The 11,698-nt window shown below is 39.8% G+C and overlaps 1 protein-coding gene across 1 annotated transcript; it reads left to right on the top strand.

Annotated features, from left to right (window-relative positions):
- Nucleotides 1–588: 588 nt before the first annotated feature.
- On the top strand, nucleotides 589–10,750 carry LOC117529433 (dual specificity protein phosphatase 4-like). The gene is made up of 4 exons (XM_034192219.1): nucleotides 589–1,036; nucleotides 2,532–2,659; nucleotides 7,240–7,459; nucleotides 10,031–10,750. The coding sequence occupies exons 1-4, from the start codon at nucleotides 667–669 to the stop codon at nucleotides 10,417–10,419; spliced, it is 1,107 nt and encodes a 368-aa protein (XP_034048110.1). The 5' UTR covers nucleotides 589–666; the 3' UTR covers nucleotides 10,420–10,750.
- Nucleotides 10,751–11,698: the final 948 nt, after the last annotated feature.

The following is an 11,698-nucleotide window of genomic DNA, read 5'->3' as shown; positions in this document are numbered from 1 at the left end:
AACTGTAAAACATCAAACCTCTGACATTTCTTTATCAGGTGGGTTTGTTAACAAAATATTAGGAATCATTTCCATTTTTTAATGGATATATTAGCAGATATATCTGTACTGTAATTAGTTTTTCACCCCAATACCAGTATCAGCCCCCAAAATCCATATCTGGCGCTAAAGGGCATATTTTATAACGTATCTTCTCATGACCTTAACATGGAGAAACTGGAGGGCAAAGGTCACGCTTTTACTTTCCAAATTATTTTCACATAAACCTGATTGTGGACGTGAACTGGTTAAAGTGTCCACACTCCACTTTACTCCACACAGACGCTCCATCTCGATCCTCCTTCATTGACTTTTTTTTAATGAATGAACAGCAGAGGAAGAAAGAGGACGGAGAACTGGACGCTTCGTGATTGGCTGTCCATCAGTTGACGTCACCTACGCTGACGCGCAGCGCCCATTCATTAAAAAAAGGAAAAAAAAAAAAAAAAAACAGAAAAAGAAACAATCCGGTGGAGAAACGCGGACAAAGGGGTGACCGGAGAGCGCGTACAATAATGTGCTCCCCCGGAGAGAAGATGCACAGATAGACGGAGAGGCGCAAAGGCGGGAGGAAGGGGATCCACGCGTGGATCTTTGGAGAGATTCTACACACGAAGCAGACGCGCGATGGAGGATCTGTGCGACATGGACTGCACGGTGCTGAAGCGGCTCCTGAAGGACGACGGCGCCAAGTGCCTGCTGCTGGACTGCCGCTCCTTCCTCGCCTTCAGCGCGGGTCACATCCGCGGCGCCGTCAACGCGCGCTGCAACACCATCGTGCGCCGCAGAGCCAAAGGATCCGCGCTCAGCGTGGACCAGATCTTGGCCGGGGACGAGGAGGTCCGGGCTCGGCTCCGCTCCGGGCTCTACTCCGCCGCGGTGCTGTACGACGAGAGGACGCCGGAGTGCGAGGCGGTGAAGGACGACAGCACCATCATGCTGGTGTTCAACGCGCTGTGCGGGGACTCCTGCGGCACGCGCGTGTACCTGCTCAAAGGTACGCGCCACGCGCTTGAGTTATCGTTTAATATGCGGCTGTGGCTCGGGCCGAAAAACTCACCGAGAGCTCTTCGAATCAATGCCAGACGTCTATACGTCATAAAGGCCGTTTGCTTTTGTACGCCGCCAACGCACATATTTCAAAATGTCTCGTGAGGGGCAATAAGTGTAAATTCTCAAACACTAAATTTCAGATGGGATTGAGATTTATTTAAATAATCTGAGCAGCTCCTCCATGACATTACTGATAAAGACTAATCATGGCTATTTCTCCAAATTTTCACCCCACAGGTTGAGCTGTGTCAGGGTTCAAGGACACTAGTCCCCACTTGGGGATCAAACCCACCACCCTTTCAAGGCAACCACCTTCGCCACTGAGCTGTAGTTAACCCAAAAATGTTATTAAATATTTTCTGATATAACACGCAGGTACAATTTTTATTTTAAAGAGGTGTACAAAATAACATAACTCAGAACAAATAATCAAATTTTTTTGAAAGGTAATACTGTCAGTTTTTCTATGAAACAGTTAAATAATTTTTCAAGACAGCTGCCAGTTTTTCCATCAGATAGCAAACATACTTTTAATTGTGCATTTTCTCTTTTTGCTTGCATTGCTTCGGGGTCAGTCTGCTGCTGTACAGCATCAATGTAGTGCAAACGTGAATACGATTCAGTATATTGTGATACAAAATGTTGGTTATACATCGTGAAACTGAAACATGTGGCACGATTGAGTAAAGTGACATAAGCATTTTACGTAAAATTTTAAAATGTTGCAGTGGTTATAATGCATTATACACGTCTTATGTCCACTCTGGTTCAAAATGTCATGAAGTGATGTTTTCATCCCTAATATTCCACCTTCCGGTTCTGCAGGTTTGCTTCAAATCTTCATGCTTTTTATTGAAGGATAAAAATGGTTATTTTTAGTATATTGTGTAAAAAGCATTATTTCCTCTTGCACTTTACCTCGTACACTTCCCCACTGTGTGTGTGTGTGTTTCTTTTTTTTTTGCACATATGCTGCAAAACTTATTGGATTCTGTTGCAAAGCAGAATCACCCTCATCACGCTAATGAAAACCTGTCAGCTTTTTCTTCTTCTTTTTTTTTTAATGCACACTGCTAAGTGATGAGGTAATGTTGACTCGACTATGGGGATTTGTAAGAAACGTCTGGATGGGAAGCAGTAATAAATCTCTAATCAAAAGCACACGTAACCACCATACTGTATTTTTCCTGCAGGAAACCAAAGCTGCTGTAGCTTTTTAATTTATTTATTTTTATTAATGAGCATCAAAAAGCACATTCAGGAACATGTGCATTATTTTATTAAATATATTTCCCAGAAGATCTGAGGTGCAGAAATGGATATTTAACGAAAGATCTGTAACTGCAAAAAGCAGTCACAGTTGCTCAGATGTCAGTTTTATGTCAGATTGTGGAGGAGGAAATCACACACTGATCCTTTCACGCTCTTTTTCTTTCTAGGTGGATACGACCGTTTTTTCTCAGAGTATCCAGAGTTCTGTTTGAAGACCAAATCGTTACCGTCCCTCAGCAGCCAGTCCAGTGTGGACTCTGCCTGCTCGTCGTGTGGGACGCCGCACCATGACCAGGTACGAGACGAGTGACAGGAAGTGACAGTGAATCAGAATCCTGTTCACTCAGTCAGACTGTGCACACGCAGAAGCTGCTTCTGAGCAGAACACACACTGTGGTTGTCCATGTCATCACATCAGTTTTTCATTTTTAGACAGAAAAAAAAAAAAATCCTTAAAGCTGTAGATGGATTTTATAAATACTTGTGTCGGGGTGTAAATACCCTAAAAACCATGCATGCAGAAATGTATGCCTGAGACTGCTGTTCTTGAACTTAGTGACATATGTGACAGCTGTGTGCACCGTAAGACACGCCCACTTTGCTGGTCTGTGCTCCAGAAGACACGCCCACATGGTCTATGGGAGAAAGATGGAGCACAGCAGCTTTTTTCCACTTAAAGTGATGTCACGTCATATTGGGAAGCATCACGCCGGTGTCGGAGGAGGGTTCTAACATAACGCCTTTTATTTTATTTTATTTTTACTTTTTGTTTGTAAGGAAGGTACAAACACCAATTACATTTTGCTGATGAGTCATCAGTGGCTTCTGAAATACTATAAACATGATTTTCTACCATCTAGAAAATGACTGCAGGGCTGCAATTAAAACTGTTTAATTTATTAGTAATTATGAATGCCTTCATTTTCATTTTGAGTAATGTGTCCTTCAAACATGTTACAAAATGGGAAAATAATAATAACAAAGGATTGTAGTTCCTTTAGCTGAAGTTGTTGCTTTTAAATTGTTTGCACAAAAAACAAAAACCGTTGAAGCTCATTTGAAAATCGAGAACATTCAGTTATGTGACAAACCTTTTCAACTTATAAGCTGTTCTGAATAATTTTTCTGTTCTACTTAAATGCTTATGTCACTTGTTGTGAGTTTAATGAGCTAATGCCAACATCTGCATGAACTCGTTTTGGCACCAGTGCACGCAAAACTCTTCTTAAAAAAAACATCAACAACAAAAAAAAAAAAAAACACTATTAAATATCACTGATGGCATTAATAGGTCAGGCTAAAAGTGATTTTAAAATATTCTTTAGTACAATTAACCAACTTATGTTACATAAATATGTAGGAAAAAAGTGATTCATTTTTGTAGATATCTTCTCAAAAGATCTAAATTATTCCTTAATGCCGCGTTAAAGTGCATTGTTAATTATTCTGCCCTGGAATATACTAAAAAAAACAGCAGAATAAAATTCAGTTGCTGTATAAGGTGGTGGTTCAGTGTCTTACGACAGAGGTCAGCAGGACAACAGCCGGTCCGCTGGTTTGAAGGCTGTGATTTTTTTTTTTTGGGGGGGGGGGGGGGGGGTGCATGTGTCTTGCATGGCATGTGTTTGCAGAATGAAGTGGTGCACTCACTGCTGGAAATATTTTGGGCCAAAATATTAGGTACAGCATTTAAATGAACTCTCACTCACTTTCCCCTCCCCCTCTCCTGACATGACATCACTATGAGATCATATATGGATCATTTTCTTATGTGGGGGTTATCAGCATCAATAACTGAATGCTAATGCCGCATAGTGGAGCAGACGCCATGAGATATTCATCATCATCAGATCAACCTGTATGAAAATGCTTGTGCTGTAAAATATCCAGACTTTTAATTCCCTTTAATGCAAGAATCATGTTAAAATCTGCAGTTAAAAACATCTGTTAATGCCATAAGAAAACACTGCAGTTTAACTTTTTATTTTTACAGTGAAGACTGGTAGAGCATCATTTTAGGCTTTTTTGATTGTGTGTCTTTTTTTAAACTTATTTTTCTCCCTTTTTTGCATGATCATATCAACCTTTATACTGACTGAAGTGACTTTTGTTCTTTATGCAAATCTATATTGTAATACCTAAGTGGCCTCTGTGTGTGTGCATGCGTGTGTATGGCTTTGATCACGGCGAAACCGGGGAGAGCTGACATTTGCTGTTTGGCATGCTTATGTATTTTGGGTCAAGGATGAACACTGCAAAAATGGAAAGTTGATAGAACAAATATTTTTTTTGAGAATTTAGCAATTTTAGCTAACCAGTAAACAATGGACATTGCGCTGCAATGGACCATGGGAGTTTGGGTTTTGGGGGTTTAAATGTTATTGTGCTTCATTTTAGTTTAACAGTGTTGTTAGTGTAAATAATTTATTGTGTTTTTGTAGTTCATTTGGTTTAGTCAGTTTAGTTAAATGTTATGTTGCTGTTACCATGACTGACTTTTAGTTAAATGTTATGTTGCTGTTACCATGACTGACTTAAGTGTCATGCTCCCAGTACCATAAGTGAAAAGTGTAGTGCTTTTAATGTCTTCTGCCACAATCTCTGTCAAATTAAAAGTGCCTGTTTACAGCATAATGCAGAAAAGACAAAAAGCTCTGTGTGCGTGCGTGTGCATGTATGTAATTTTAATCATGCACAAACTAGGGAGAGCGGACATTTGCTGTTTAGTATGTTTATGTATTTTTTAGGTCAAGGATGAACGGCGCCAAAACCAAATGTTGATAGGACAAATATTTTTAGAGAAGCTACATATATTAGCCAACAACAATGAACAATGGACATTGATACGTACATTCTGGACTCACACCCCAATCCAGCAGGGGCAGTAAATCATCTATATATTAAAAGCGTGAATGTGTGCGTGGTTTTATTTAGTAAGTTCAGTGCAAGTACATAATATAATTGCAAACACATTAAAAATACATGGATGACACAAGAAAGTGAATACACTTATTTCCATTGTGGTCCATTTAAAAAACAAATGACAAAGAAGTAAAAATAAAATAATAAGAGCAATTGGAGATTTCTGACATCCACCAATCTGGATCGTCTCCAAAATTCAGTGGGGTCTTCCATGCCCTAATATGTATCTGTGGCTCAAATTTGGTGAGAATCTGTTTAGTAGTTTTGATGTAAAGCCTATATAAAGTGAACCTTGCAGAATCTGGATTTGGCTCAACTCCAAAAATTAATGAAGTCTTCCATGGCCTAATATGTATCTGTGGTGAAAATTTCGTCAAAATGTGTGCAGTAGTTTTGACGTAATCTTGCTAACAGACAGACAGACAAATAAATGCCGATTATTTTATTACGTCCTTGGCAGATGTAATAATAGTGTGTATAGGATAACAAGAACCTACACAATTTATAAATACATTAAGACAGTAAATTAACATAAAAAATTATGTAATTAACAGGAAGAAAAAGTGTCGAGCTCTTCTTTTAAAAATTATTGAGGTCAAAGGTTCTAAAAGCATTCTAGACTCACACCATTCTAACTCAGTATAGAAACTTTGTACAATTTATTACCACCCTTGAAAAATGTCAGCTACCTATTTTATAAACATGACCCAATCTAAAGCCTGTGGATCCCCACGGGCAACGTGCTAGTTAAGATTTTAATTAAACTTTTCAGAAACATTTAATTTTGTTAAATCCAAAAAAATTTTGAGTAGCACATATCTATGGAAAAAAAAAAAAAAAAAAAAAAAATCACAAAAGATTTTTTGAAAATGTACATTAACTTTTTTTTTTATATATATTTTCACAAATAGCACAGAATATTAGTGGAAAACATAACTTCAAGGAAGTGAAAGCTGAATTACGATGGGACAGGTTTTTATTTGGAAGGTGACTTTACTTTTATTTTTAGTAGTAAATAAATAAATAAATAAATAATCCAGTAATTTGTTTTTAATAGTCTCTGAAAGATTGATTGAATAAATAAATAAATAAATAATCCAGTAATTTGTTTTTAATAGTCTCTGAAAGAAAAAAATCTAACTGGAAAAACAATCACATGTGCAATACTGCACATGAGAAAAATCTGATACAAATGTAGAATTAAATTTTTCTTTTTCTTTAAAACTGATCAGCTGATATGAGTTCCTGCAAGATCGGGTCGTTGATTCCATGTGGAATAATTGTGCTTCCGCCACAAACTCATAAAGTAAAAGGTCCCGTAATAAATGGTCCAGAATGAATCAAAAACTTAATAAGCTCCTTCTGTTTAACTGTGGCTATAATTATTATTCAACTTAAATTGCAGCTGAAGTTGAATTAGCTTTTTGGGTTCGATAGAGTGAAGATTCCGGTTTTGCTCGAGAAAGAGCTTGTTTGTGGAATTAAGACAGAATCCCCCCAAAAAAAGGATTAATTACTAAATGAGGAACCGACAAGTACAACTATATCTTCATTAGACATCGTTTTCTGAAGCAACTCAAATCTGGCACTAGTTTGTACCAGCTTAAAAAAAAAAACAACAAAAAAACCCCTTGCAATTTAGTCATTGTACTTGTACGACAGGTCAAGATACCAAATTCTTGTGATTCTATTTTTTAATGGTATTTTGGATTGAAGAAATTATGTCACCCTCTGCCTTATTTTTTAAATGTTATGGCTCTTTACACTCCAAAATGTAAGTGAAAAACTGTATTGTGTGTGTGTGTGTTACATAGCAGCCCTACGAGTGGAAACTTATTCTCCTTATTGAAACTGAAGAATGAATTTGCCGACCGCCTGACGTATACGAAGAGTCGTTTATTAAAAAATTTATTAACGAAGCAATAACTGATCTTCCCTCTGTCTGTTTTCCAGGGCGGCCCAGTTGAGATCCTTCCTTTTCTCTATCTCGGCAGTGCCCTCCACGCCTCCAAGAAGGAGGTGCTGGATGCCATAGGAATCTCCGCCCTGCTGAACGTGTCGTCTGACTGTCCCAACCATTTTGAGGGGGCGTACCAGTATAAATGCATCCCTGTGGAGGACAATCACAAGGAGGACATCAGCTCCTGGTTCCTGGAGGCCATCGAGTTCATAGGTCAGTGAGTCTGTTTTTACGTTGCGCCCGTCAGTGCTAATTAACGTATGTGAAGAGTCGTTTACTTTGTGCTGTACCTGCCCAAAAAATGTAAAATTTCAGGAAAATGAATTGGCAACAAATTTAGGGATTCTCAGATAACTATGGTCATAAAACACTAAATTCACTGGACAAAAGCTTCTACTTGTAGTTAAAGATTTGAAATGGTTATTTCAGGAACAAAACAAGCCAACGCCTCACATTAGCTTTTGGAAAATCTGTCTTGTTTTTTTGCCCTGTAGCTTAAAAACAAAACAAAAACCTTCATTGTCGCCTACGTGAGTGTTTGTTCCTTGCATGTGACACACTCTTCAGGCACGGAAATGCCAGCCTGTTGCCATGGTTAAAAGCTGACGTGGCCACTGTCCCATCAGTCACATTTTCTGCTGTTGAACTGAAGTGAAGGACTTTAAAATTTAAAGCCCTTCCAGGCACAACATCACTGGGAAGTGAGGAAGTAACGTTTTAGGCCAGAGGCTATCTTGAGTTTTATTCAGGATGATCACGGCATCATAAAATGTCGAGCTTGAGCTCATTTTGTTCTCAGAAAGATAAGGTTTCCAGATTACAACCCTACATTGCCAGAAATATGGTACTTTCCAGGTGTACTGAGCGAGTCCACAGGATGCTCAGGTTTCGAGGTGTTAATGCATTCCTCCCCCTTTTTTTAATATTGATAAATGTTTACGGTGATTTCCTAAACTTTCTTTTGTTTTGAACTATGAGACTGTGATTTCCCAAAACTGAAAATGAAAATTGATATGATTGATTATAATAACAGCGGGGACAAGAGGCATCAAAATGAAATGAGAAAATACTTCTTGTCAGGCTTTCTGGACTTGGTTCAGTGCGTGCCTCTGTGTGTGTGTGTGTGTGTAACCAGAGTCTGACTCATCCTCTGTTACAGACGCTGAGATGGACTGACCCAAAATTTCAGACAGAGCAGATGTAGCAGTGTGTATTGATGTTAATTAATCGATGTTTGGTTTTTGAAGCAATAATGTGATGAATCACTAAAGCCGCAATTCACGGTTGTTTTCAGCGGCAGTTAGTTTATCAATCACTCCATGAAAATAGAGGCTACATTAATCAAAGATGCAGCTTGAAGCTTTTTTTGAAAAAACAAAAATATTCTGTTGGTTTTACCGCAGCGTTAATCAATAATCACGCCCAACTATCATGTGAGCAACGTGATTTCTAACTGTGGTCAAATATGACTTATAACAAAAAAAAGAACCAAAACAAAAAAAACAAAACGTGGTTAACTAGCAAAACCTGAAATGTCCAAGCATTTGTAAATGAGACAAAATTTTTAAGAGATTCTTTTTTCTATTTGATTAGTTAATGAAGTGTGTTCTACTTGAAATATTTTTTATGCTGTAATGTGAAAATGATGTTGAAAAAATAATGTGCTCTGTGGACAGACTAAATACTAAATCAGTTTGAAAATGTTAAAGGATGAAGCTTCTTTTTTTCAGAACATTTACCATATTGTTCCCAATGACTACACTGATTAGAAAACATTTTTTGGAAAAGGACTTTCTGAAAACAGACTCATTTTCTTTTAATAAAGAAAATGCTTTTATTTCAAAATAAAGCTAATGAATGCACATTCATGGGTAGCACCTCATTTCTTTTTTCAACCACATACTGACACACTGCCAGTTTAAGCTTTTCTGACTGCTCTTTTTTTGAGCATGTGATCTAAAAATACACTCTCACAGACCACATTTCTTGGTTGCTTGAGAGTTGTTTGATGGCTCTGCTGCAGTTCTCACCATGATCTTAAAGTTTGCTTCATAACTTCTCAGTAGTAGTTAACGTTATCCAGTTTTATTTTCAACCTCGCTGGGAGGCACATTTGTTTTGCAGTTATTTTACACCATCTGCTTTTGTGAATGCGTATGATGTAAAAATCAGCATCCTGAATATAAGACAAGCCCATTTTTTCAGGTTTATTTCCAAGAAAGAAAAAAACAACTAATTGGGAATAATAACATTAAGAAAACACCAAGAATGACTGAATTTAACAACAATGACAAGCCAGGGGGTGGAAACTTGAATATCTTGGAGTTCCTTCATATTAATTAAGAAATAAAGTATGTTAAATCTGTCTGGAGTAGGCACTTCTCAAAAACTGAGTATGTGCAAGGAGGAGACAACTCTGAAGTAGTGACAGGCTGCTGTGGCTGTGATTAGACAAACTGGGCATTGAGCAATTCATGTCAGTTCTGTTGCTTCACCAGTTTCATCTTCCTGGTGGAGTAGAGCAGAGGAGAACTTTAATACAAAAACAGATCAGATTTAGGCTCGAGCTGCCCATGTCCCACCAGGCAAGCAGTTGGAAGCCTTTTTGACTCCGTTACCCCTTAGAGCTTTGTGATGTCATAAACTAACACCTTCAGATCCTCTCTCTTTGCGTTGCTTCCTCACAGTTCCAATAAGGTAAGGATGCGAGTGAGGGAGGAAAGGAGGCAGTCCAGACAAGGCACCTGTATCCTTCTGACCTTTGCGTTTTCTCTCTCTCCTCAGACTCTGTACGGGACTCCAGTGGCCGAGTGTTGGTCCACTGCCAGGCGGGCATATCTCGCTCTGCCACGATCTGCCTGGCCTACCTGATGAAGAGGAAGCGGGTCCGACTGGACGAGGCCTTTGAGTTTGTACGTCGGCGCCGCAGCATCATCTCACCCAACTTTAGCTTCATGGGCCAGCTGCTGCAGTTTGAGTCCCAGCTCCTCGCCACCTCGTGCGCTGCAGAAGCAGCCGCCACAGCGAGCCCACTCCTCGGACCCAAGTCATCGTCGGCCACCGCCTCTGCGTCGGCCACACCCACCTCTCCCTTCATTTTTAACTTTCCGGTTTCCGTGGTGAACCCAGCGTACTTGCATCACAGCACGATCACCACCTCGCCTGGCTGCTGATGGATGGACAGGCACAGTCCCGCCCCCGCCCCGCCCCTCAACCGAATCACTGACTGAGCACAGAGCGAGTCGCAGTAGCTCACTGATCACTGCGGTGTGCTTGTGCTTCTACGCCAGGGAGGTGACAAGCTTCATGGTGCCTGATTTCCAAAAACTCCTCACACCAGAGGATCGACTTTCAAAGTTCAGAAACCAGCTAATGTTCCTTCCATTTCAAAGTCGGATCATTTACAATCGACCACAAACTTTCAAAACTCGATACACCAGGCTTACGACGTTGGATGTCCTCAGGCCAGATTGGATTTGTGGACACTCTTTACAACCAGGGAAGAACTCTCGTTAGCATTCAGGCCTAAATCTCAAAATCGTCTGGCTCCAGCTCTTTCTTTGCATGCTTGCTGCAAAATTTTAATATTTAGAGTCCAGGTTTGAAGGAAATCCTGTTCAAATTTAGTCCATTTTTACACATCTCATGTTTTAAGGTGAAGGTTAGTTTTTACTTCCGTGCTGCTGCACGTCTGTGCAGCTTCTGGCCGATGCTGAGACTTCTAGATGCGTTGACGTTTATCTCCACCCACTCTGCTGAGGTCAGGTGACAAACCTCAAGGAAATAAGGGATTAGATGGAGGAGGGGTGGAATGGAGGAGGTTTAGGACAGAGGAAGCCCAGGTAGATGCTTTTGCTTATGTGATCCTCCAGAAGAGATGCTATGTTTCTGCTCCAGGGTTCTTCTCATGAATTTAGGAAGGTGGAACCTTCCAAAAGTAAACCCAGACCATGTCAGAATTCCACTGTCTTGCAGTACTTTCAGAAGGGTGCAAAGTTGTTGCACAATTCTGGAAATACTTATCAAATTTAGACTTTTGTGAGGCTCGTATCTCTAAACCCTTAAAGAAACTGATGTGCAATGTTGCCGGGCATCCGAGACCCCAAAAGTGACGAGACATGCAAGAACAACAAACGTCAGACTTGGTCCACTTCCCCAGCCTGTGTGGAACGCCAGCACGTAGCAGTGACCCCAAGTGACTGCTGCTGCTTCTTTTATGCAAGGCTTAATGGCAGCTGGACATTACTGCCCCCAACTGGACTGGAACATTAACAGTAGATCAAGAAAACGGGGGAAGAGAAAGTCTTTCAGATCCGTCACTCTCTGTGTCCATCTCTAGTCCAGTAATTAAAAAAATATATCACTTGTCAAATTTGCTCCAACAACCCAAAAGTGGCAATAGAATTGCAAACTCTGAGCAACATGAAAAGTAAAAGCTGGTCTTCGGAAACG

The sequence above is a fragment of the Thalassophryne amazonica genome, chromosome 17 (genome assembly GCF_902500255.1).
Source record: "Thalassophryne amazonica chromosome 17, fThaAma1.1, whole genome shotgun sequence".
NCBI classification, from domain to species: domain Eukaryota; kingdom Metazoa; phylum Chordata; class Actinopteri; order Batrachoidiformes; family Batrachoididae; genus Thalassophryne; species Thalassophryne amazonica.
Note: the sequence above shows the minus strand (reverse complement) of the source record. Positions and strands in the feature narration are given on the sequence as shown.